Source organism: Girardinichthys multiradiatus, chromosome 17 (assembly GCF_021462225.1).
Source record: "Girardinichthys multiradiatus isolate DD_20200921_A chromosome 17, DD_fGirMul_XY1, whole genome shotgun sequence".
NCBI lineage: Eukaryota > Metazoa > Chordata > Actinopteri > Cyprinodontiformes > Goodeidae > Girardinichthys > Girardinichthys multiradiatus.
The window spans coordinates 14568359-14595829 of record NC_061809.1 but is presented as its reverse complement, the minus strand read 5'-3'; the positions used below and the strand labels follow the sequence as shown (position 1 = coordinate 14595829).

Below are 27471 nucleotides of genomic sequence, written 5' to 3'. Positions count from 1 at the left end.
CATTTTTACTAAAAGCTTGTTACTTCACTGAGGTGCCTGCAATAATATAGCTTTGGCATCAAAAGTTACTTCAGAAACAGATATTTTATGTGTGTGTGTGTGCTTTTTGTCTGTAGAAAAAAAGCTGGTGCCACTTTTTCAAGAAGAAGACCATCAGCAAAGGGCATTCATCGGCCTGGTGAGAAAACTGTCAAGGGCTACAAGTCTGCACTCACACAAACATATTACAGTGTTTAAAAATGTGTTAAACTGTCAGTACCTACTAAATAATAATAATAATAGTCATACCATTTTAGGCTTCCAAGTTCCAGAAAACAGCTATTGGGAAATTATTTTACTGTTTAGAAAACTGAACCAGGTAAATAGGAAAGTGTTTATGGCAATACTTTTCTGGTTCTGAAATCAGCTCTAAATTATTAAGGAGATGAAGCAAGCAACTACCACTGAAGATAGCTTTTTAAAATATCAGAGTAAAGATTTTCCCTTAAGATAAGGGGAACATTTGCCACCCATTGGTCAAAGGTATGGTCCAAATAAAAAAGCACAGGAAACATGAGTGTTTCTATTTCTCTATGTGTGTATAAGTGTTGAAAAATAAGTGCAATTGACAGAAAGAGGTTACAGTTTTAAATACCTTGAATTACTACTCATTCTAGGGGAGCTCTCTTTACATTTAGGGGGTAAGGCATAGCGAACCTTTAGCACCTTGAGTATTAGCTTTGCTAATGCTGTTCAAATAAAGGTCTATTTCAACATTATAGTTGCAATCTTGTAGAAAGAAATGCTAATAATACAATTCATAACGTTTTTAATTACCACCTCGAAGGTCATCATGTTTGTGCATCTTCTGTGCATGATCACATTTAGATTTTAATATTGATACACTAAATATTTATAGGATATTATAACATATAAAAGTGGAATATAGAGTTTTTTTTTTACCATGATAGGGGTGGGCCATTTGCATTTAAATTGGCCCGCTCATGTTAAATGAGGAAAGGTTGTTCACTGACACCTAAGCATGAAGCTATTAAAGTAAAAGGTAGAAAAAGAAATTCAAATGTGTAAAACACAAAAAAGTTTGGAGAATACATTTCAATTGTAACTTAAACATTAGATTAGCAAATTTCTACCTCTTCACACTATTCACACTACCTTAGATAAATAATGCTCCAGCATCACCTTCCTATGCATTTTGCACTGTATCAGACATAATTTGATTTCAGGGTAAGCCAGGATGTCTCTAATCTTTTAAACATATCCAAGAATTCTTTGGTTTCAGTGGTATAGATCTCACACTGCATACATAATGTAGATATCAACCACTTCTACTGTATTTACAAAACTGCCACTCAAATGCTGTAGCAATAACCCAATAATAACATTACATCTCAAGCAATACTATGACGATACTGTCTCAGTGCTTGAAGATTGATGATGATTTACTTTACTCAGCATGAATGATGCTTGAGAGTAAAAGTCAAAACAAACAGCTTGACCTTGATTCTAATTTATGCCAAAGGTTATCTGACCACTTGAGGGCACTCATAGAATTTTGAAAAATCGTTCCAGGATGGTCATTTGATCCGTAAATATGAAAAAAAAAAAAAAAGAAACCTTTTCTGAGACCATGATATCACCGCAAAAGTAACTACCTGGTAACTACCTGTGAAAGGACCTGATATTTTAAAAACAATCCCCATTTAATCATTTAGACCTTTATAATGTGTTTTTCATTAAGGCAGCATACATGGAAAGATAGGAAACAGTGTCACAGCAGCTCAAGTTGCTATATTGTGATGACTAGCTGACAGAAGCATCACTCAAGCAGCATGAACGTCTTTTAAGTAACGTTGCGATAAAAATGTCACTAGCACTGTGAATGAGGAGAAAAATAAAAAGACAATACAGCTGAAATGGAGTCTCTACCTGTTTTTTGTTTATTTACAAGTGAATGTTAGCATCCCAGCACAGCTGGTGAAAACAGGAAGTTAGAAAAGCAGTAAGTTGAAACTGCTTCTAAACTAAGACAATAGATCAGCTATTTGTGATCTGTTTAGTGATCTTTATCATGTTGTTTTGATTTTGGTTGATTCTTGTCACAGTGTCTGTAATAGTTTTCAGTGATGGTGTCATAAGTAGGTTAAAAAAGGTTCAACATTAGTGATTAATTGCCACCATGATCAAAGTGCCTGCTGCATCAAGTGATTTTCTTTGCATTTTATCAGATGTCAGGGCTGGGAACAGCAAAAGCAGTATCAGTATGTTGCTAATTACAGGCATATTAAGCAGTATATAGCTTTTAGGATGTGTTATTGTTTAAACTAACATTTTCATTTGGCATTCTAGTTAAAAGACCTATGTTCTTCAGAAGAAGATAAAATTATGAAAATATTACTTTGAAATTTAAATTATATCTTACTTAGGTATTACTTTAGTTTGGGTAGTGCTAAAGTATTTCAAAGTCTGTTTAGAGTCTTTGAGCGTCTATGAAAGATAAAGTCTAACATTTTGACACTCAAAATCAAAGAGCAGTGCCTGGAATACTTATCAACTGTTCTTTTAGATTCACAATTTGACATGCTTTATATTAATTTGAATTCAAATGTGCTGATTTTCTGTCCAGTGTTGGTGACTGCATGATAAATGTGTGAGAACTGCCAGTAATTGTTCCTCCAATAACACAGGTTGATACATACATAGATCACTAGAAATCCACAGTAAAATGCTGACAACCAGTTATTTCACTCCCTAAAGTCATCTGTTATAGTGATGGTCCTGTTACACTTCAAATGACTCGACTCGTAACAAAAGAGGCATCTTAAGGTCCTTCTCCTGCTTTTTTTAAAGTGTGCAGTGTTTGACCGACAACTTCATATCTTTAACTTTTCCCAGTGCTCAGCACAATATTTTAAAGAGCAGAAAGCTTCAATTTTAATAGAGTTCAGTTAAGCTATTCTTGGGATGACCCAGTCCTCTGATCTCACTAAGTTTATTCCCTCCATCACTTCTCCCAATTACATCTTTAGTCTTCCTACAGTTTCAGAAACGTGTTCACCCCCTCTTTCTTAGACTCTTTTACCCTCTTCATCTTTTCGCATCAACAGGTATATTTACATTAAATTCTGTTTGACCTTGCCAACTGCCCTCAAATATTTGCATAAATCATGCAAATACATTTAAGTCCAAACCACATGGCCTGAAAAATTTGAGTGTGTATCTTGCATTTGCAGACAGTCGACAAGCTTCGAGAACATCTCAACAGACATCTGCCTCAACTGGGAAATAGGAAGATTGACTCTCTGGTGGTCAACTATGTAGCCAAACTGGTAGGTGCACAGTGCATGTTTTTATGTGTGTGCGCTGGTTAATGATAAAGTGGTTTTGAAGTAGAAGTTATATTTATTTCAATTTTTTCCCTTACCCTTGGAAGGTTAAGTGACACAGCAGAAATCACTCAGTGGAAAACAGTCTGCGGGCTTGCACTTAAACTAAATGGTTTGACTTTTTACTTCAGAGAGGTCCTGGAAGCCATAAAACGATTCTTTAAGTCTTGCAAAACAGGCATGGGTTTTTTTGTGTTTCATTCTACGCTGCTGGCACCTGAGGAGTGTAGTAACAGAAAAACATTTACAAGACAGAAAAATGTGCAAAATAATAATGTTCATGTTCAAAATAATCAAGGTGTGATAAGCAAAAGGTACTTTTAAGGACTTAAACCCCTTGAAGGTTTTTACATTTTGTCAAGTTACAACCACAAACATTAACCCTAATCATTTGAAAAACATAACTTTTTATAAATATCCATTGTAGGAAATTTGTTTTAAATGATTAAATGATTTTTAAATGAAAGAACAATCATCTTATTTAGGTTTTAAGATTTTAAAACAAAGGAGAAACCTTTTTAAAAAAACAGAAGGAATACATTTCCTTCAATGGGATGTTCAATTTCTATGTAGGATAATGTAAGAAAGCAAATAATTTGCAGCCTAATAATAAAACAAACAAAACTATATATTTCTTCCTGTTTTTATTTTCTATGTTTTATGAAAATGCTATGTAAAAAATGCAAGATAACACTTTTTAAATTACTATCACAAATAGAAATATTTAGTTCTTTAACATTTTTTTACCAGAAAGTTATTAAGATTAAAAAAGATCCATCCATCTACTATACTACAACATTATAATTTTAAACTTATATCTGTTCAAAAATCATCTTATTGCTCCTAAAGTACTATTTTTCCTTTAACTCTGTTATATTTCTTGAAGCTCATCAACAGAATACCAAGAGTGTGTGGAGCAGTAATCAAAGCAAAAGGTGGCTACTTTGAAGAACCTAGAATATAAGACATATTTTCAGTTGTTTCACACTTTTTTGTTCAGTATATAATTCCACATGTGTTAATTCATAGTTTTGATGCCTTCAGTGTGAAGCTACAATATTCATAGTTATGAAAATAAAGAAAACTGAGAAGGTGTGTCCACACTTTTGGTCTGTACTATATGTATTCAGCTAAAGTCAGGCCACTTTCCTTAAAGCAGACGTTGAATTGGTTCTACGCTAAATTGCTTATGTATAGACACAACACTCTATTATCTTTAGGGGCATATTTAGATTAGCTACATGGTGGCACAGTTGTTAGCACTGTTGCCATGCAGCAAGAAGGTTTTGGGTTCAAATCCCAACCTTTCTGCATGGAGTTCGCGGTCTGAAAACATGCATGTTAATCTGTCTTTCTAAAATGCAAGTGTGTAGCAGATCATTTTCACGTCTGAAAATTATCCGGAAAAAAATGACCAAAACAACAGTGAAAAAATTATGAAGGGGGGAAAAATGATTATTGCACCCCCCAAATAATCTCAAAACAAATTTAGATTAGACCCTCATAAACTTTGAGTGCTGTAAATCAAGTTCACTTAAAAAAAAATACAAACAAATATATATATATAATATAAGGAAACGAGAAACATCTCCAGATGCTTTAAGTGTGTAGTAATCTGAGGAAAAAAAACTCAATTATCCCTCCATCGTGTCCTAAGCAAATTTTCCATTGCCTATTAGCATGTTCAACAATGGGGAATGGGCTTCCACTGTCCTATAAATATCTTCCATCTCTATAAATATCTTAACCATGGTGTTTACAGTGTCAGCAATGTAATGAAATACACTGAACAAAGAACTTTTACAGTTCACTTTGGGATTTACGAAACCTTTATTCTGTTTGTGAAAAAAAAAAGAAGCATTTTTAATGCTTTCTTGGCATTAGGACCATATAAGAATGAGTTTTTTAATGGAATGGGAATTATTGAGGAAGTAGACTTGGTTTGGTTGTGTATAGGGAAACATGAGTTGATGCAAGAGCCACCACTGACTGGGATGAGGTAAACTACAGATGTCCAAAATACAAGGTCCTACTTTAGGAAAATATGACATATACTGAAGGAAATAGAAGTGAAACAGATAAAAATAATACAAATAATCACAGAGAACAGGACTAGGCTTTGATTTTGTGAGCTGTATGACAAAGGTGTGAACCAAGTTGGTTTGAAGAGAGGAAGGAAACTGCAGGATAGTCCTTCAGTCGGTCCCCCAGTATTTCTCAGACACTGCCACTCTTTTGATGCCACGATGTCAGCTGAACTGCAGCTGATAAGTGTTTTCTTAGAGCTCAAAAAGGCCAGGGAAGAAACCTACAAGTTTTCAAGGCACCTTCCTGTCAGGGTTTCTACATTTGGCTTTAATTTGCATATTTTGTAAGGCGACAGATTCTTCAAAGCTGCTAAAATCAACATCAGAGCTGAGAGTCAACACACATTAAATGAAAGCACTTTGTAAGGATGCAAACAGCTATTAAGGGGATTTATCTGAAGAACATTAACTGTTTTACATTTAAAACAAATTAATTAATGGAAGATTTTCGACGCTGTACAAAAGCACTTCACTTTAGGTGTTTTATGTTGTTTTATTACATCAATAGACTGAATAGAGGAGAGCCTTTTATTTGCATAACCAAGTAAAATGAGACACCAAGTCTTTGTCCTGTGACTCACTGGGTCTGTTGGTTCTGTAAAGTCAGGTTTTAATATTCCATTGAGGTAAATCCCTCCACGGTTTCGAGGCACTGAAAGCAGACATACAACACACATCAACGTGGCGGCATAAATCAGGCCAAGGGTAAGGCTTGGATTGAATAGAAAGCAGAATGTGCCAAGGTTTGAGATTTGCAGAGGTAAAATAGGAACAGAGAGGAAGAAGAAGAAATCCTCCCTTGCTGTGACAGGCTCATGGATTTTCACCACGCACCTTCAACATCCTGCTGAATGGAACAAAAATAGGTTCTGGTGTAATCGTTTTTGGCCGGTCTCCGGCTCAGGCACACGAGGTGATTACTGGCTTTATTCAGCTGAGTGAAACGGAGATAGACACAGACTTATTCAAAGAGAAACAGGCTTTAGGGTCACTTTATTTTAAGTGCAGTTGACAAATTTAGTCAGTCAGTCAGTCATTTTCTACCGCTTATTCCATAGTGGGTCGCGGGGGAGCTGGTGCCTATCTCCAGCAGTCTATGGGCGAGAGGCGGGGTACACCCTGGACAGGTCGCCAGTCCATCGCAGGGCAACACACAAACAAATATGCACACACTCATTCATACACCTAAGGGCAATTTAGAGAGACCAATTAACCTAACAGGCATGTCTTTGGACTGTGGGAGGAAGCCGGAGTACCCGGTGAGAACCCACGCATGCACGGGGAGAACATGCAAACTCCATGCAGAAAGACCCCCGGTTGGGAATTGAACCCAGGATCTTCTTGCTGCAAGGCAACAGTGCTACCAACTGCGCCACCGTGCAGCCAAATGACAAATTTAGTCATTCTTTTAAAAAAACCTCACGAAAGACGTGACTACTGCTCTACAAATAAAGATCTTGTCACCCTTTTGTTGGTGCGTATTTAGACTAATGGCTGCATCGACACAGAGGGGATGAAATAGATTACAGCTTTTAAGAGCCAGGGAAGTATCTACTCTGATAGATTACAGCTCCACTCTGCATTATTGTCACTGATATTTATTATTTCCCGCCCCAGTTGCAACAAAGCAGCTCAGACGAAGAATAACCTGCTAATTACTGGGTATGAATTGGTCACATATTTGAGACTAATGCAATTAAATGAAACTGGCTGCGAGGTTTGTGGATTTTGCTGCAGAAGATACTCAATGTTTTCTATTTGAGACAAATTACTTAGTAAAGATTTAATTTATTTCATCTGAGAAAGCCAAATCAGGTTTATTCATTATGAGGCTGTGACTGTTTGCCATGTGTTTCCTTATTGTTTGAGTTTGTACACAAAAACTGTGATCACACATTGTCTGCCTGCATTGCACTTACAGCATCCTCCACATTTATTGGTATCCCTTGTAAAGATGTGTTTTAACCTAGAAATTCAGAACTTTTTTTGTAGGGAAACAATCCACAATGAGAAAATATTTTTAGACAATCATTTTTGATATATTTCTTATAAATAAATAAATTAAACTGAAGTCATTTTTGGAAAAAAAAAATGGATAAAAAAAACAGTTATTGATAGTTATCAGTTACTTCGCATTTTTATTTGTCACTCTTCAAAACCAGAAAGACAAGAAAACATGCCATTCAAATGGGTGTTAATCCAAAAACGCCTGGAAATGGCTCCAGGAAAACAGGTGCTAACCTAGCCCATATCTAAATTAGAGCTAGGAATGGGCTGATTACCAGTGTTAAGGTATAAAGTTTTAAAAAGGTTTCAAAAATTCTAGCATTTTCCTTCAAGTTGTTCCTGTGATTTCAAGTCCCTTTAACAAGATGCATAAGAAGGTATGTGTGGAGCTCTAAGGAACACGTGCCTTCCATGTCTATTTTGTCACATCAGCCTCTCTTAGTTGCACCAGTTCATGTGCCATCCCAGTTGTCATGCATCTGTTTAACTAATCACTCACTGGTTTCAGCTCGAGTTAATCACGGTCCATGGTTTACTCCTCTGTTTTGTTCTGGTTATTTTTTATTCTTTTATTTGATAAAGTTTTCATAAATTATGATGCTGCCTGCCTCCTGCCTACATTTGTGTCCAAAGCCTCAAAAAACATGACAGCAGGAGGAATAATTGTTTTCTTTTTGAATTAAGGCAAATAGACCATGTTAAACATTTTGGCTTTGTGGCAAACAATAAGGACTCCAGCTTATCTTGCCTACATGTACAGTGAGCAGGAATGTGTAAAGTAAAAAAAAATCAATTACTCAGATAAAATATTAATTTATTTTAAGGCTTTTTATATGTCTATACCAGGGTTGCCAACAAATGTGGAGGATACTGTAAAAATATTAGCAAAGATATAGAAAAAGCTGGAAAACAGAGTTTTACTCTGAATAATTAGTGTAAGTCTTAGTTGTGAGTTCCCGGGTTATGATTAGAAAACTTCAGCTTCCATTAGGGAATTAGAAAGGTGTAAAAATAAGAGAAAATGCCTGGAGAAGCTTATTATGATTGTGTATTTTTCAGTTTTCTGGGCGTATCTGTTACATAAGAGCAGCTTATTGAAACTTCCACACTGAGGTCAAAGGAGGAGGTTACTGCTGGTATTAGGTACAGGTTTCCCACTGGTGTTCAGGATGTGGATGAGGCAGACCGTCTTCCTGTTATTGTTCGGGAAACAGCTGAACGCTCATTGGTGGAAAACAGCAGGCAGGTTTCAAACAAGTTGGCTTTACTGGAATGATCTCGGTTGTAGACGAATGCATGTGGAAACAAGCTCACATAATCAGTGTTCGGCAAATGGGGAAAAGGAAAGTGAGAGAACTGATTGTAGAACAAGTGTACCGTGCTGTGAAAAAGTGTTTACACCTTTAGAGATTTTTTCTGTTTTTGTTTTTTTCTCGTACTTTTATTTAACCAAAATTGAATATCAGACAATAATAACCTGAGGAAATACAAAATGTAGTTTTTAAATGATGGTTTAATTTACTACAGAAAAAAGGCTTCATTAACTAACCTGTCCTTATGGTAAAAGTAATCGACCTCCTTGGTAACTAAACCATGTTTTAACAGTGATTAATCAGACGTTTTGGACTGCTGAGTTCAATACCACTAGCCACACCTAGACCTGAGTGCTGCCAGACCTGTATAATCCAGAAACTTAATTACTACCTGTCTATATATATACATATATATACCTAACCACAAATAAAAACACAGAGAAACCAGATGGAGAACTAATTAAAGAACCCAAGGAAAACAGAGAACAATCATAATAATAATGGCAACAATGACAACAAAGAGAAAATCATACTAAGTCATAAGAAAAACAACAGTAACTAAAGGAGCTATGAACGAGGGGGGAAGAAACAACCAAACACTCAAAATAACACAAAGCCAAGGCGTTCCCAGGCCAGCCGAGAGACATAGTCCCTCCAGTGTGTCCTAGGCCGTCCCCTGGAACACCTCCCGAGGAAGGAGTCCAGGAGGCATCCGGTATAGATGCCCGAGCCACCTCAACTGGCTCCTCTCGATGTGGAGGAGCAGCGGCTCTACTCCGAGAACCTCCCGGATGGCCGAGCTCCTCACCCTATCTCTAAGGGAGTGCCCGGCCACCTTACGGAGGAAGCTCATTTCAGCCGCTTGTATCCGGGATCTCGTTCTTTTGGTCATGACCGAAGGTTCATGGCCATAGGTGAGGGTAGGTACGTAGACCGACCGGTAAATCGAGAGCTTCGCTTTTCGGCTCAGCTCTCTCTTCACCACAACGGACCGGCACAGGGCCCCCATTACTGTGGCAGCCGCACTTATCCGTCTGTTGATCTCCCGCTCCATTCTTCCCTCACTCGTGAACAAGACCCCGAGATACTTAAACTCCTCCACTTGAGGCAGGAACTCCCCTCCAACCTGAAGAAGACAAGCCACCCTTTTCCGGTGGAGAACCATGGCCTCGGACTTAGAGGAGCTGATCTTCATCCCCGCCGGTTCACACTCGGCTGTGAACCGCCCCAGCGCATGCTGTAGATCTTGGCTAGAGGGGGCCAAAATCCTCTGGTCCCCAAACCAGTCCCCCTCCGGCCCTTGGCTGCGCCTTGAAATCCCGTCCATAAAAGTTATGAACAGGACCGGTGACAAAGGGCAGCCCTGCCGGAGTCCAACATGCACCGGGAACAGGTCTGACTTAGTGCCGGCAATGCGGACCAAACTCCTGCTCCGCTTGTACAGAGACCGGATGACCCCTAATAAAGGGCCCCCGATTCCATACTCCTGGAGCACCCCCCACAGGGAATCACGAGGGATACAGTCGAATGCTTTCTCGAGGTCCAAAAAACACATGTGGACCGGTTGGGCAAACTCCCATGAACCTTCAAGTACCCTGTAGAGGGTATAAGGCTGGTCCAGTGTTCCACGCCCGGAACGAAAAGCACACTGCTCCTCCTGAAGCCGAGGTTCGACAATCGGCCGGACTCTCCTCTCCAATACCCTGGTGTAGGCCTTACCAGGGAGGCTAAGGAATGTGATCCCCTGTAGCTGGAACACACCCTCTGGTTACTCTTCTTATGAAGGGGGACCACCACCCCAGTCTGCCAGTCCAGAGGCACTGTCCCCGACCGCCACGCAATGTTGAAGAGGCGTGTCAACCCTGACAGCCCCACAACATCCAGAGACTTGAGGTACTCAGGGTGGATCTCATCCACCCCGAAGCCCTGCCACTGCGGAGCTTTTTAACCACCTCGGTGACTTCAGCTTGGGTGATGAAAGAGTCTCACCCCGAGTCCCCAGCCTCTGTTTCCACCAGACAATGCGTGATGCCAGGATTGAGGTGATCGTCGAGGTACTCCTTCCACCGCCCAATAATGTCCCCAGTCGAGGTCAGCAGCCTCCCACCCCCACTGTAAACAGTGTTGGCGAAGCACTGCTTCCCCCTCCAGAGGCGCAGGACGGTTTGCCAGAATCGCTTCGAGGCCAACCAGTAGTCCTTCTCCATGGCCTCACCGAACTCCTCCCAGGCCTGGGTTTTTGCCTCTGCCACAGCCCGGGCGCGGCACGTTTGGCCCCACGGTACCCGTCAGCTGCCTCAGGAGTCCCACAAGCCAACCACAGTTGATAGGACTCCTTCTTCAGCTTGACAGCGTCCCTTACTGCCGGTGTCCACCACCGGGTTTGGGGATTGCCGCCGCAACAGGCACCGCAGACCTTACGGCCGCAGCTACGGGCAGCAGCATCAACAATAGATGCAGAGAACATGGTTCACTCGGACTCTATGTCTCCAACATCCTCTGAAATCTGGTCAAAGCTCTCCCTGAGGTGGGAGTTGAATACATCCTTGGCCGAGGTCTCTGCCAGACGTTCCCAGCAGACCCTCACTATGCGCTTGGGCCTGCCAAGTCTGTCCGGCTTTTTCCTCTTTCAGCGGATCCAACTCACCACCAGGTGGTGATCAGTGGACAGCTCAGCCCCTCTCTTCACCCGGGTGTCCAAAACATGCGGCCGAAGGTCTGATGATACCTCAACAAAGTCAATCATTGACCTCCTGCCTAGGATGTCCTGGTGCCAAGTGCACTGATGGACACCCTTATGTTTGAACATGGTGTTCATTATGGACAATCCGTGACTAGCACAGAATTCCAATAACAAAACACTACTTGGATTCAGATCGGGGAGGCCATTCCTACTGATCACGCCTCTCCAGGTGTCACTGTCGTTTCCCACGTGGGCGTTGAATTCCTCTAGCAGAATAATGCAGTCCCCGGGAGGGTCACTATCCAGTACCGCCGACTGGGACGCCAAGAAGGACGGGTACTCGGCACTACCGCTCGGCCTGTAGGCCGAAACGACAGTCAGAGACCTGTCTCCAACCCGAAGGCGCAGGGATGCGACCCTCTCATCCACTGGGGTAAACCCCAACAAGAGATGTCTGAGCTGGGGGGCAACAAGCAAACCAAACCCAGCCCACCGCCTCTCCCCGTGGGCCACTCCAGAGTAGAAGAGAGTCCAGCCCCTCTCGAGAAGATGGGCTCCAGAGCCCACACTGTGCATGGAGGTAGGCCCGAGTATTTCTAGTCGATATCCCTCGACCTCCCACGCAAGCTCAGGCTCCTTCCCCCCCAGCGAGGTGACATTCCACGTCCCTAGAGCCAGCCTAAGCATCCAGGGATCGGGCCGCTGAGGTCTCCACCTTCGTCTGCCCCTCAATCCTCTGCACCGGTCCCTCACGGTTCCCCCTGCAGGTGGTGGGCCCACTGGGGGATGGCCTCGCGTCTCTCATTTGGGCTTGGCACGGCCGGGTCCCGCGAGGAGAAACCTGGCCACCAGGCGCTCTCCGACGCGTCCCGATCCCGGCTCAACTGTACTGGGCGACGTCACGTGCCTCGATTTAGTAGTCCTCATGAAGGGGTTTTGTATTTAGTCAGGTTATCTGTAAAACCTGACTCCATATTCAGGAGGTAATTTAACCATGGGATTTAGGTGTGTTGGACTGGGGATATATCTAAATTATCTAAACCCTAACAGTGGCCCCCGAGGAATGGAGTTTGACACCTTTGATTTACAGGAACAAAGAGTCCTTATAGCAGAAAAACTTGCCGTCGTTGTGTGTTTTCAGGCATCAGCTCAAAATGATTGTGTTTTGCAAATTTTCCTTGTGACTGATTTCATCAGAGTGAAACATTTTATTTGAATCTAATGGAGCATGTCTTTTTCAAATCACCAAAATGTGTGTGTGTGTTTCTTTGTTTAGCTAGAGCTCATCAGACACATGCTGGAGTCAGCCTGGTTGAAGAACAAACTTGGTCCTCATGTTTTGTGCCTGTAAGTAGTCCCACTTCCTCCATAGACGACTTTGAAGCATTCCAGCTAAGATGAAGCATATGCACTGCTTTTTTTTTACATGTGGAAGCTGTTGGTCTCTTCTTCCAACATGTGCTCACCTTACATAATCCTCTCAAATTGTTGTTTTTTTTTCCAATTTGGTATGTGGGGCTCAGGACGAAGAAGGGCGGCCCATCCGAGTGGGCTGTATTTCACTTCATGCTTCGGATCCTAGAGTCCACCCAGGGCCTTTGCCTGCCCCTCCCACCCGGTACCGTCCAGACGTGCACAATCACAGTTTTATTTGTTCTTATAATCCTGTCTGTCTCTCTGTGAGGCACTAAGAATAACGTGTTTCCAGTGAGGCACGACAGAATTGTGCATTAGCGGAATGCTGACGAAGCTCCGGGTGGATGGGAATACATTTTCACCCATTTGAATTCATTTCACAGTGTTTGCAGTTGTTTGGTACATAATTCTTTCATGCTAGTCAGGAGGAAAACTTTAATCTTAAAGCGAGTTTGGAAGGAGCTCATTCACAAATGTTAGAATACAATATTTAGTATAAAATACATTCCTCAGTGTCAGCTTTACCTCTGAATATTTCAGCCTTTTTCCAATATTGTTTTCTCATTTCATTCTTTTGTTTCTCCAGGCTATCACACCCTGTTTGCTGTGTTTGCTGTTCGTTGCCTCCCCCATCAAACCTTTCTACAGTACATTGACCACGGTTTCCTGCAACTCACCGAAACCTTCGTGTCTCGTCTCATGACAGGTTTGTGTGTAAACACACCCACACGTTCTTAGGGAAAAATAGCTCATGTAAGGAACTCTGCAAACAGAAATGTTGAAAAAAGCCAGGCATTCTCCCTAACTTCAATATGTCTCTCAGGCAGTCATTCTCCATACTATCTGAAAGTCTTTCTTTGAATGTGAAGTTTTTCAATCAATGTCAAGTCTAAATTGTAAAAGAAATTGGGCTTTTGTGACACACTACTTGCAGCAAACTTTATTTTTTTACCTTAATTGGCCTCTTCATAGTCATAACAGTTTATTTCTTCAGAAGCCATTTATGTTCTGGTTATTCCTTGTTAACAAGCTTAACAATTAAATTCTGTTACATTTCTTTGTATACCTATTAACAACAAATTTCATCTCAATTAACTTAACCAGACAAACTAATCTGATTTGATTCTACATTTATGTAGATCAATGAATCCAATTATTTCAACAGATTCAAATCAGCTACATACATTCAAATTTTATTCTAGCTGTCATACAAAACAGTCAAGTTCAGTTTATTTTACCAGTTTGTAAAAAGTTTAAAATTTTAGGGAAGCCTAGCTGGTTGCCTTGAGCCGTAGACTTTGCAGCAACCCCTCATACTGAGCAAGAATGTGGCGATATTGGAAAAGAAAGACTCCCTTTTAACAGGAAGAAACCTCCTGCAAAACCTGACTGAGCGGCCACGTGCTTCAACCGACTGGAAGTTTGAGAAGACAGTAATAAAAAAGGATGCACGTCCCTCAGTTCATAGCACTGCAACAATTAATCTTTAGCTAGGGTGTAACTTAGGCAGGTACAGTAATTTCTCAAAACGTAATGAATGAGGTGTCATGTGTAGGCTTAGGCCTGTTTAGGATTTTCATTGTATACTCCGAGTAAAAATACTACGGTTTCACAATATGACAAAATATACACAAAACCTTTAAATTAAATTCTAATTAGAGTGGTCCAATTGCTTCTATTTATAATGAAATAGCAAGAAATGTTATTACTTTAAAAATAAAATGATATATGGATAATATACGTATTAGAATAAATGTATAATAATAAATGTAACATTTTTAACATTCTGACCCAGGGAGTATCCTTATTTTTGCTCATCAGGGCCCGTATTCTAAAAGAATCCTAAGACGAAAAGTAGCTCCTAGTGACGTCATTCTAAGAAAAAAATATTTATCAGAATTTTACCTCAGTAAGATAAAAATTATTCACAAAGCATCTTAGGCCTTAAGAGAGCTCCTAACGTGAGGAAATGTTTGGAGTGGTGAGGAGGACTTTTAGTGAGCTTAAGAGTGTCTTAAGCAGAGAAGGCAGAAAGACAGAGAGAAAGGAGAGGTACTCTCAGTACAATGAACAGAGAATTAATAAGACGCTACATGCTCAATAGCGCAGGAATCCACCCTCTTAATAGTTGAGTAAATGAGCACATAAACGTCTATAACAATTAGACAGTTATTAATATAGAGATAAGATTAACTTTATCATCCCCCACGGGGGAAATTAAGTAGTTTCAGCATCAGGACAGATTAAAGAAAAAATAAATAGAAACAATAATAAATAACCATGAATAAAACGTGAACATTACAAAACAATATAGTGCAGAATTATTTAAATATTTACAGACTGTAAAATGCTTTCAAAAACAAATTTGAAAAAAATTGGTAAAACTCGAAAAAATATATACAAATTCTAGACAAGGTACAATGCAATGATTTAAACACTATATATGTATATAGAAGGAAGTTGTGAGACAAATAAGTATTTTCTGTATTATACAGTACATGATGTCAGTAGCCTAAGCCTAAAAGGTCATCTACAATGCTCCCCGTCTGTGGAGAAGTTCTCTGGTGTGAAGCTATCTCTTCTGTAGCCTCTGAATGCAGAAGATACCAATGCTGCTCACATTCCATTCTGGTTAATATGAAATAGATGCAGTATGAAAACGACCAGCATAAAGAGTAAACATTATAAGCAAATCAAAATAATGATGAGCATGTAAACACAGCTACGTTCAAACATTTTGATGCTGTGTGACAATTAATTTTATCTTGCTAAGTTTTATCATCATGATTTACACATTTCAGAATCCAGTCTAAATTACATCATTGGTTAATTTCTCTCCATTGATTACCAGGAGCACATTGCTTTCCTTTTTCTTTTAACAACCAATCACAGCCCTTAGAAGACAACGTCACACCTAGCCACAGGGTCAACCACACCTCCTCACTAAGATAGGAGTTTCTGTCGTGTCCTCGCTCAGAGTCGCTCTCAGCAGCAAACAGAATCACTCTTAAGCTAGGACTCTTCACCAAGAATTTTTAGGCAAAGATAGAAGCTCTCTGAGAGGACTAAGAATCTTTGTGAATGCGAGCCAAGGTCTTTATTAAGTAACAAGTTCAACTTGCTGATATTTGCTACTAAATCTTTAGTTATAAAATAGCATTTAATAAACATGAGCGAAGGGTGGCTTTTCTTTAGTTTCCACAACCTGACTTTCCTTGTTTTGTGAGAAGAGAAATATTTCCAAACAGCGACTTTTTTCTTTCTTGTAAGTGAAGGAAAAGTGTAGTAACCTGCTGACTGGCAGTGCACAGTAGCATGTGATTAAAAGCCACTTTAGTCTGTGCTCCACACAACCTGGGAGAACTCTGGTCCAAACCAGATTTTCTCTGGCATTCCCATTAGAAGGACTTTGAACAGTATAGCAGAAAATATTACTAATTTAGAAACCAAAACTTCATAAAACCAATCGATGACTCCTTTTGAACCACACTACCGGTTTTGTTAGTTGTTTTAGGTTTTATGAGAAAATTAGCATGATTTTAATTGTACCAACAGGTTTCTGTTTACTGGAAGTAATATTAATGTTTTGGAGTGGCCCAGCCAGAGTCCCGACTTGAATCTGACAGAATATGTGGAGCTAGCTAAAGATTAGGGTTATGACAAGAAGGCCTTCCAACCTCAAAGACTTGGATCAAAGATAAACTGTCTAATACCAGCAGTAACATGCAGAAAGTTGTGCAGGAATTTTAACAACTGTTTGATTTTTCTAATGTTGACACAGATTTTTCAATTGATTATTCGGTGTATAAATAAAAAAAATGGCATGTAGAAAATTAACAAAAATGTAAGTAAAAATTCAAGTATTTTTGGGATTTGACATTTTGGGAAATTTATGGAAATGTTAAAGAAACTACAGAACACACATCCAGTCTTTAGATATTTTAATAGCCACATATACCTTTAAAGTGAGAGAAATGGCAAATAAAAACCACATAAAATTGATCAATGGTTATTAGTATGCCAAATCTTAAATTTAAATGTGTAAAAAAGATGAAATACCAAAGATGTGCAAGGACATTGTTAAGAATTTTCATTAAGAGCCATGAGGAAGATCTTTCTCTTTTTCCCTCTGTCTCTTAGTTGATGCCGAGAGGCAAAGAAATACAGCAGTGGATTCAGGCAGTGATTTAAAAAGTAAAAGCATTCAATAAACGTCAGATTCTTGCTAACATCAGACAACATTTTTGAACTTGTAGAATGGGCAGCAATAGCAACAATGCGAGCAAGCAGAGGTAAAAAGTCAATTAGAGAGACAGCAAGGATCCGACTGAAGAGTTTATTGATCTTTTGCTTTTGCTTGTTAGACTTTTGAACTTTCTTGACACCTCTGACAAGCTGTACATAAAAAAATAACACCACAAGTTGACAAGAGATTATTATAACCATGTAGACCACCTCTGCTTGTGGTGTAATCAGTTTATTCCTACAGGAAAGCCTGTTGGATGGCTCATCTCCCTTTTTCCCATCTGTTAGAGAAAGCACAAGTGGAAGAGGCAGCAGGCCCCCAAGCATCCACACAGTGAACAGTAAAACCCTCTGCCATGTTCGGGTCACTTTGTCCCACTTAGTATGATGAAGAATCTGGAAAATGAAAAATTAAGATTTTTAGATATCTGCTTAAAACACACTTAAATAATCATGACGTGCATTTATTTTACATATTCCCAACTTATTCCGTAATTCCTCCCTTATTACTTGTTGCTCACTTATTCCTTACTACCTAGTTATTCCTTAATTACTAAAGGCTACTTATTCCTGTAAATAATTACTTAACTGCAGCCACTTTACATAGTTTTGCTAATGACTAGTCCTACAATTATTAAAATATAATTAAAAGTAAAGTGCCTAAAACATGGATCAGTACCATCTGTTCATGGGTTTAAAGAAAGTTATTGCTGAAAAAAAAGTTTGTTGAGCAATTCTTGAATTCGAGTTGCCGTGCTTGCTATTGTGTAACCTTGAGCTAAGGGGTTGACTCTCTTAAAATGCCATTATCTACAAAGAAAGGAAAATACTAAAAAAATTCTACCGTGCCCTTGTGTAAAAGTGACAATGATAAGAGCTCTAACCACAGGACCAGAATTGAAATGTGGTACTGGAGTTCTGCTCTATCATAACTCAAGTATGTCAAAAGATTTTATCAAGATCTAAGAAAAAGCCAAATTTTGCCATAAACAAAGAATGTTTCTTAAAGGTTTTCAGAAGTGAAGGTACAAGCTGTATGGTCAATAATATTTTTCAAGAACCAAAGACTGTAAATACTCAGGTTTCTTGCAGATATGCAATAACAGTACATTAGTATTGCTAAATATGTTCAACTTATGTTTTTGTATTCCTACAATGGTAAAGTTCCAGGTTACATACCTGGTAGTATCGTTGAATGCTTATCAGCATCAGGATGTTTGAACTGGAGGTTATGCAAAAAAAGAAGATGTAAAACAAAAGTTGACACAATTCATGTGTCAAACGGGGTCTTGTGGCAAAAATAACTCCAGCAGCCAGCAAACAGAACAAGGAGAGGAGGTCCGACAGAGCCAAGTTGAAGAAAAGTCGCTTTGACATGGAGGAGCCTCGTAGATGACTGCTGAGTTTCACAATCATGAGGATGTTAGTTGGGATACCCAAAAGACAACTGACTACAGTAATCACACCTGCAGCGATGTACGATGGATGGATGCAGGACAACACAGACGTTCCAGAGGAGGAGCAGTTGGTGTTTGAAAAGTAAAATACAAGAGAGGTGTTGCTACCATGGACAGGGGCCATAGTGGAATAGAGAAACAAAGATGAAGATCTGGAGTTGTTCCTGTTGTCAGGCTATGGTTGAGTAAATGCTTGATCTATTTGTAGAGGGCATTGACTTATTATGCAGGAGGTGTCACACATTAGTGGTTTGTGGTCTTTGTATGTAGTTCTGGGCAGCATTTATTGATGGCAGGGGCTTGGCCTCTGTTTTCTCAAAGACTAATTAGCAACTCCAGTTACTGCAAGAGGCAGCATCAAAACAAAGGTTTTCTTCCAATCAGGGTTCAAAGGACAACTAGATGTAGCATCAGGTGATGATATCGTAATTTGAGCAGTAACAATAATGTCAATAAACATGAAGACCAAGGAAAATAGCAGACAGGTAAGGGGTAAAATGTATTCGCAGAGATTTATAGCAGGGTTAGGTTATAAAATAATATACCAAACTTTGATTGTTTTGAAAGTTCTGTTCAGAAAGGCTATTGCACAATCACAAGATTAATTGTTGGAGACCCATGGCAATTCTGCCATCTATGGCTTTGGTGGGAGGATCACTCAAGATGACAACCATTAGTTTCACACTTAATGAATCTGGCCTTTTTGGAAGAGTAGCAAGAAGAAACCCATTGTTGAAAGAAAGCTGTAATAAGTGTCCTAATATGATGACACTTCATTACCAGAAAGAGCTGCTGGTCTAAAGAGGTTGTCTCTAAATTGTGTCATCTAATGCTGATTTCATAGACCTGAATGTATAATAAAACCTATACTAAAATGTTCGAGTTTACAGTCTTTATAAGAATCAAGATCACATGTTTAGTTGTTCAAATATAAGAAAACATAAAAAAAAACATAAGTAGTTATTTATTAAGATTTAAAATAAGCTAATTAGCAAAATGCAGTCCGAATTAATATCTAGCAGATGTACTTCAATTCAATTCAGTTTATTTATATAGCGCCAATTCACGCACTTCACAAAGTCAGGTACATACATTTCAATTAATCCTAATCCATATAAGGAAACCCAGCAGATTGCATCGAGTCAGAGATTAGTAGCATACCCTCCTCCCGGATGAACATGTAGAGACAGTGGACAGTCACTGGCGTTGACTTTGCAGCAATCCCTCATACTGAGCATGCATGTAGCAACAGTGGAGAGGAAAAACTCCCTTTTAACAGGAAGAAACCTCCAGCAGAACCAGGCTCAGTGTGAGCGGCCATCTGTCACGAACGACTGGGGGTTTGAGAGAACAGAGCAGAGACACAAAAAGAACACAGAACCATTGATCCAGGAGTACTTTCTATGGCAAGGAAAAGTAAATGTTAATGGATGTAGCTCCTTTAGTCGTTTCATCTAGAAAGAAAGAACAGATAAACTCTGAGCCAGTTTTCAAGGTTAGAGTCTGAAAGAGAGGACATATAATTGGTTAGAGGAAAAGCTCAGTCAGTAGCTATGTCTAGGAGAGAGAAAGGGTTAAACACTGAAAGACAGGGCCAAGTGGATAATCAGTAGAGGGTGAGCATTAAGTTGTTGCCAGCAGAAGCTTGGACGATGCCCCCCTCCAGAAAGGTGTCACAGGTAGATACAGAGTCAGGCCAGGTGTAGCTTCTAGGAAGAGAAAAAAGAGAGAACATAAAGTTAGAAGCTGAAATAACAACAAATAATGCAAAATTGGAGAGTAGTGTGAGAATGTAGCGAAGAGGGTGAAAATTATGTCCTCCAGCAGCCTAAGCCTATAGCAGCGTAACTACAGAGATAGCTCTAGATAACCTAAGCCACTCTAAGTATAAGCTTTATCAAAAAGGAAAGTTTTAAGCCTAGCATTAAAAGTAGACAGGGTGTCTGCCTCACAGACTAAAACTGGGAGCTGGTTCCACAAGAGAGGAGCCTGATAACTAAAGGATCTGCCTCCCATTCTACTTCTAGAAACTCTAGGAACCACCAGTGAACCTGCAGTCTGAGAACGAAGTGCTCTGTTAGGAACATATGGAACAATCAGATCTCTGATGTATGATGGAGCTAGATCATTAAGGGCCTTAAATGTGAGGAGGATAATTTTAAATTCTATTCTGGATTTAACAGGGAGCCAATGAAGGGAAGCTAAAATAGGACAAATATGATCTTTTTAATTTTCATCAGAACTCTTGCTGCAGCATTTTGAATCAGCTGAAGGCTTTTAACTGCATTTTGTGGACATCCTGATAGTAAAGAATTACAATACTCCAGCCTTGAAGTAACAAATGCATGGATTAGTTTTTCAGCATCACTCCCTGATAGGATATTTCTAATTTTGGCAATGTTCCAAAGGGGAGTGTAATGTGCCTTTTTAAATATCAGCCTGTTTCACATGTTAAGTTTGACATTTCTGTTGAGCAGTTTTTTTCTAGTTGACAAGCTAAACATCTGTCAGCATGTTTTCATCAACCACCACCATCTGGGTTAGGGCTAGCTTGTGTCACACCTGGCTTAAACCACTTTCTGAATTTCCCCTGAAAACCAGTAAACCCAACTAAGCAGATGATTACAAAAACAGGTCTTGTTGAAAGTGAAACTGTGCACAGTGCAAAATAAAGCACCTTTAAAATACAAAAGGAAAAGCAGTAGAGACCAACTTTTAAATTAAACCCCTACTGAGTGTGTACCCATGTTTAGTGTATCATTCTCTAACCTCCAAGTTACACGAAGCTTTAATTTAGGACTTAAATTGTATTTGTCAGCACTTTAGTGTTGGTCCTCCATTTTTCGCCAAACAAAATCGGCTGACAAAACACAATGTACAGCATCTTTGTAGCTTTCGTCCCTAACCACACCACATAAAACTTTAACAGCACACACTATTTTCTGTCAGATTAACATGAAAAGCAGACTTTACCAAAAGCTGTACATTTTCCATTGAACTTTCACTACAATCTGGCAAGTGTTGCTGTCAGTTAAATGTTGCAAACAAAAACAAGATTGTCATTTATTTTTCCTTAGTTAAGACTCAGGACATCTTCTTGCTAGATCTCTGTCTTGTGTTTACTTGCCTACTTCATGTTGCAAGATAAGAAATTTTAAAATGAAATAATCTGAAAACAGCTTTTTTGTATCTAGTCAGGTTATATTTGTCTGATAATACATAATTCTTCTCAAATATTTTTTTCACATCACTATATTAAACAGTCTACATGTTTCTTTTGTCCCAAACAGAATAAAAACAGTGATGAAGAGACTGTAACACATTCAATTTGAATGGTTTAAAACTTCATAATGATAGAAATTGATAAGTCATGGGGGTCTGTGCTTTACCCCTTGTCTGAGATTAATCAGATATCCACGTATCTATTCAACAAACTATTTACTTTATTTATGGTAACTGGCTGCTCAGGTGTGAACTTTCTATTTCTAATTACAACTAAGAACAAACTCACCGAATCCCCTCCCCAGTGGACGGGTCATCCTTTAGGCTGGGTGCTGACCTCGGACTAATTTGACTTTTTTTTAACCTACTTACAATAATTACCAAGATGAAATAAAAAAATCTGGTTGCCTAAAAGCTGAAGGTAAGCAGGTAATGTGGTGATGCAAGTGTTTTGAGGAATTATGTAATGTAATGATAGAGGAGATAAAATGTTGGAAGTTGCCATTATTAGTGCCCTCATGTTAGGGTCGTCTTCGGATGACATGTTACTGCTGTTTCTAAAAGATGAAAATAGTTACAGCCCAATTTCCAGACAGGCAGTGCTGGCTGAAGTATTGAACACTTTTATCAATAACAAACTGAAACAGTTTCCCTTATATAATATACTTACTAAATTTACAGCAGCAATTCAGGTTACAAATGATATCAACTGATATCAGATGATGTTGACAATAAACAGCACTGTGCATCTTTCTTCATTTAGCTCAAAAGGTGAAATGACTTAATTTCATAACACTTAATAAAATCACCGTTTACAGCTTTAGACATTTATCTGAGTACATAGTTTCTGTAGAACGTAATACATCAGCACCACCTACATTATCCACAGGTGTTTCTCAAGGATATATTTTATTGTCTTTTTATAAAACATTTAGACAGCAGAGAACAGTCATAAAAAATATATGTACATGATGACGACACGTTTTACGCAGCAGTTCTTGCAAATTTAAGCTGTGGAGCTTTTAGTCTGTTAAAACAAAAATTGGTTTTCAATTCAAAGATTATATTTAATACTTTCTGTTGTTAAGACAGGTAATCCATCTTTTGACATAATAGATCATATAAACACGGGCGCCTTATGTTATTAACTGGGGGACCACATTGGGAGAAAATATACATCTTCGAACCCGCAGCTTATAATTTATTTGATGTGTGTGTGCAGCTGAAAAGTAAATCTCTAACTTGACAACTTATGTAACCAGGGGTGTAAATTTAATATAGTTTTGACACACCTTGGCCTGTTTTGGCTCATGGTTGCTTAGAAAGGTAGATAATCCCAAGTTTGGTCTCCAGTGAGATTCCTGGACATGTTTTCTGTCTCAGCTTTATGCTGATTTAGGTTTAGTTTGTGTTAAGAGTATGAGGTATTATTTTTAAGCATGATTTTTCCACTATTAAAAAGACTGACCACAGCATAGCAAGAGGAATTACATTTTGTAATGAATACTGGCTCTCTGACTCGCCATTGCACTTGAAACTGTCTTTTACTTTCATGCTTTTGCTGGTTTGCTTTTTTGGGAGGGATGTGTCTGATGTTCGGAAGCTTGCAAATACTTCAGCTGAATTATCAGGGATCTTATTAAAACAGCTCCAAAACAAACTTGTAATGGTTTTATGTAACTTTGTACTGGTAGTGAATTGTGTTGAATTAAAGTTGGTGTGATTTTAAGTATTTAATATCTGCCTAATTTAATATTTTTTTTCCTTTTCTACTTTCAGTCTCTGATTATGCGTCTTAATGGGACTTTCCATTTTATATAAATTAATTATTAATTATTATTTTTCCTCTTTTTTTTTTAGATTTGGACAACAGTGAAACCAATGAGCGACTGAAGTTCAGCATACTTAAGAAACTCTCTGAGGTATTGCTATGGGGACAAATTAAAAATTAAGATTTTTGATTAGTTCAGAAAGCAACTGTTTGTGAGAATTAATCGGTTCTCTTCTCATTTTTGTCTGGAATGACTTCATCTTCTAAACAGTGTACAGGGCTCTATAAGGTGATAGTTTAGCATGCAGTCAAATTATCTTCTTTCCCCAAACTAACTATGCTCCAGTTAACGAAGAGTCTGGTATTATTTTAGATCTCATGTCCCTTAAGCAAATCACAAAATACTTATGTAACCACCTGGTGTGAAGACTGAGGAAGGCTTTTGGAGATAGAGGTGGAGCTGCGTGTTCAGGCTCTTGTGTAACTTCCGTGTGTTCCAGTGTGTTTGTTTCATCTACAACTTTATCAGAGGAATGTGGAGTGTTTGGGTCGCTGGTCCATTTTCTGTCTGTCAGACCTCAGCTGAGTAGGGTAGGCAGGAGAAATATAGTGGGTTCAACACACACACACACACACACACACACACACACACACACACTCACTCAAGAGAGAATAGGGGATCTTTCTTCACTTTAGAGGATTTGCACCTCAGCTAACCCATCCAGCTCTTAAAATAGTCAATATAAATGTGTTTAACCACAGTTAAACCTTTAGGCTAATGTGTCTTTAGAATTGCTTTAACAGAAATAGTAATGGATCATTGCCCAGGGTGGCATCAAATCAGGGGCATTATGAGTACTAGTGAAAAAATTTTTTAGCTACACTGACAACAAGTTTTGTAATACTTATTTGCATTTCTTAAGCAAAACCTTGGCTAAAGCTGTGGCTAAATTTTACATTAAAGAAGCTACACAATATTTCAAAAAGTAAAAAAAGAGCATCTATGCTAATATTTATTTCTCACATTTTAAAGTAATAAGGGGTAAAGTTTCTAGGTTTGAAGGCCTGATTGGTGCCGTTTTAGTTTTCGGTAGTGTTAAGTACTGCAGTTATTGTGGGGAGTAAGCACAGCTAACTGGTTTTCACATTTTGAAATAAATCTGGTGGGGTGCAGAATGGCTGGATGGCAGTCTAATCTACCTCAAACCAGTATATAACAAAGAGGACTGGTAACAAAAAAAAACAAAAAACTATAGCATATGTAAAGCTACGTTCTATCATAACTTGATGGATGGGCATAATGGAAGAACTTTTAAAGCACAAGGGAAGGACTGTGTTAATTGATTCCTAGTGTTCAGTTGGTGATGTTTGACTGACAGATTATTCTGAAAATTCTCAAAAGAGAAAACTGACAAAACATTAATATATGAAGTCATTGGAAAGCAAGAACCTTGTAACTTTTGATGATGGTCCAATTTGTTTTGAAACACCATTTGGATATTTGGGTTTCAGCTCAATATCAATATGGTATACTGGTGGTGACATGGAGCCAATTGTAGGTTAAGGTTAACCAAACTGATGCCAAATTACTTCAAGTCTCCAAAAGCAGTATACCTGTAGGGTGTTATTAGTGAATCGGTAGCAGGTGCACCTATTGACTGATGGGAATGGGGGGAAAACAAGTACAAAATGAGAAAACTAGAATATAGACCATAACTATTCAAAGTACAAAACCAAAGGTGACAAAACAATGTAGAAACTGACATATTTTAACTTAAAAATATGAGTGAAAGCTAAATTACACGAAAATAAAATTGTTTTGTACATTGTTTTGTGATGTTGCATACTAATCAGTCAAAAACATATGCTGGACTTAGTTGTATTGTGAAAAATACATTTTTAACTAAATAAATACAAGAGAAAAGGTGCTTTAAAATTCTGAGTTACAGGGAAAACACAATTCTGTGGTTATATTTGTTATGCTGTGTACTAACTGTGTATTTGATGTCATTGAGTAGCTTTTTATGAAACTTGTTTTTCCAGCATATTTAAGAAAAAATGACATTTTATCCTACACTTGTTCCCCCTTTTTTGTGTGTGATGTATGACTGTTGTGCTTTTCTGGAACAAAAATGGTACAATTTCCCCAGGACCTCTCATTAGCAGTCTACCCTCCAATAACAGTGTTGGTTTCCATTTGCTGAAATACAAAAGGCACAGCTGTGCACAGCCTTGGGGGAATCTTTTTTTCTCCCCACTTGCTGGGGAAAGCATGAGCTACATGCCTAAAATGTTAAGTATTTTTTGTATTTGTAGCCTATGGAGCAGAGGATCTACCATATGTGGGATCATCCCGTCAGCTCAGCCTCAATCTCCAGAGATTATGTCAAGACGCTGCTGGAGAAACATACCAAGAATAAGGTAACAGAAGAGTGGGAGACAGATACTGCATGCATTTCTTGCTAAATATCCTACATAAAAAATATATGCTACTGACATATCAGGAGCTACAGCTGCGTAATGACTGAACCTTCAGCCAGCTTTATCTTTAAGATGAGTTGACTTCCCTCAGGTTTTGCTGCAGATGTCTGAATGTGCATCTGGGAAGAACAAAAAAAAAAAAAAACTGCTGTTGTGCTTTTTTTTTTTTTTTTCTTTGAAATCTTTTTTCTCCTCAGGGATTTGGATTCACTGTGAGAGACAAACCTGACTTCAGACCTGAGTTTCTGCCCCTTACCTATCTGGCAAAAATGCTCTCTGATATTGAGTCACAAGGTAGAGTATGCCTGTATATGCTGCAGGAAATGCCTTTAAAGGAATTTTTGTATTTTGTTAAACCGAGGAGCATGAAGTGAATATATTTTTTTAAATGTCTTAACTCCTGAACAGCTCTGAACCCTTTCGAGGACAGGGAAAATGTGGACGCCAGGTTTGTGGAGGAGTCGGCTCTGATGCAGACGCTGATCCAGCTGGGCTTTGAGGAAAAATGAAGCGGGTGTAAGGGTGATAATAGACGAGAGGTGGATGGAGAGAAAGAAAAATAGATGAAGAGGAAAATCAGTTTGAGGAAGAGTACATTTCTTAACCAGGCCTTGAGGGCATGACATGGATTGATGCTGGAAAATGAGAGTTGAGTGGGGAGGTTATAAACAGGCTCACATGGTTTGATGAAAAATTATTGTGGGATTTTAATGATCAAAAACTACAACATGCAGGTGCATCTCAATAATTTAGAATGTCATTGCAAAGTTAATTTATTTCACTAATTCCATTTAAAAAGTGAATCTCCTATAGATTGATTACACCTACACACTGACATGTTTCAAGCATTTATTTCTACTAATTTTGATGATTATGGCTTACAGGTAGTGAAATCCCAAAATTTTGTAATTTCTAAGAATGTTGCTGTTTTTAACAAACTGAGCACATCACTTTACCTTGTGCAAATAAACTTAGGTCCAAATCGTATTAAAAAACTGTCTTAAAAAAACACTTTTTCAGCATCAACTGAAATGTTTTCGAGTAAAGCTCATCTCTCTCTCCATTTATTGGTGCAAAGTGGCCTTTTAATTGTGCACTGCTGGAGAACTGTACATGGCAATTATCTAAGATACAACAACAAGGAAAAAACATTAATCTAGAAAATAAAATCTGTTCTTTGGATTCAAACACAGAAAAAACACTTTATGCATGTTTGCATAAAGTGCATCCTCCATAAGGCAGGTAATATAACAAATACCATTGTTGTCAATCAAGAAGCTGGTTGCATCCAAGCATATTCATGGAAAGTTAAGTGGAAGGAAAAAGTATAGGAGAAAAAAAAACATAAATGACAAGAACAGCTGCTTTCTTGTTGGCATTTTGAAGCAAATGCAGTCATGTCA

At 38.7% G+C, this 27471-nt stretch overlaps 2 protein-coding genes across 4 annotated transcripts in view; one reads left to right on the top strand and one right to left on the bottom strand.

The window, feature by feature from the left end:
- Positions 1 to 26622, top strand: part of LOC124882763 (gamma-secretase activating protein) — a 56095-nt gene extending 29473 nt beyond the window's left edge. For all 3 annotated transcript variants that reach the window (XM_047389298.1, XM_047389299.1, XM_047389297.1), the window contains 9 exons: positions 117 to 178; positions 3234 to 3329; positions 12753 to 12823; positions 13000 to 13094; positions 13479 to 13598; positions 23677 to 23738; positions 25904 to 26008; positions 26266 to 26362; positions 26477 to 26622. In XM_047389298.1, the coding sequence (XP_047245254.1) occupies positions 117 to 178; positions 3234 to 3329; positions 12753 to 12823; positions 13000 to 13094; positions 13479 to 13598; positions 23677 to 23738; positions 25904 to 26008; positions 26266 to 26362; positions 26477 to 26577 (809 nt within the window). In that variant the 3' untranslated portion in view covers positions 26578 to 26622. The remainder of the gene's footprint in view (positions 1 to 116; positions 179 to 3233; positions 3330 to 12752; positions 12824 to 12999; positions 13095 to 13478; positions 13599 to 23676; positions 23739 to 25903; positions 26009 to 26265; positions 26363 to 26476) is intronic.
- LOC124882765 (C-X-C chemokine receptor type 5-like) lies at positions 16955 to 19420 on the bottom strand. The gene is made up of 2 exons (XM_047389301.1): positions 18317 to 19420; positions 16955 to 17533 (listed from the first exon to the last, which is right to left on the bottom strand). The coding sequence occupies exons 1-2, from the start codon at positions 18716 to 18718 to the stop codon at positions 16973 to 16975; spliced, it is 963 nt and encodes a 320-aa protein (XP_047245257.1). The 5' UTR covers positions 18719 to 19420; the 3' UTR covers positions 16955 to 16972.
- Positions 26623 to 27471: the final 849 nt, after the last annotated feature.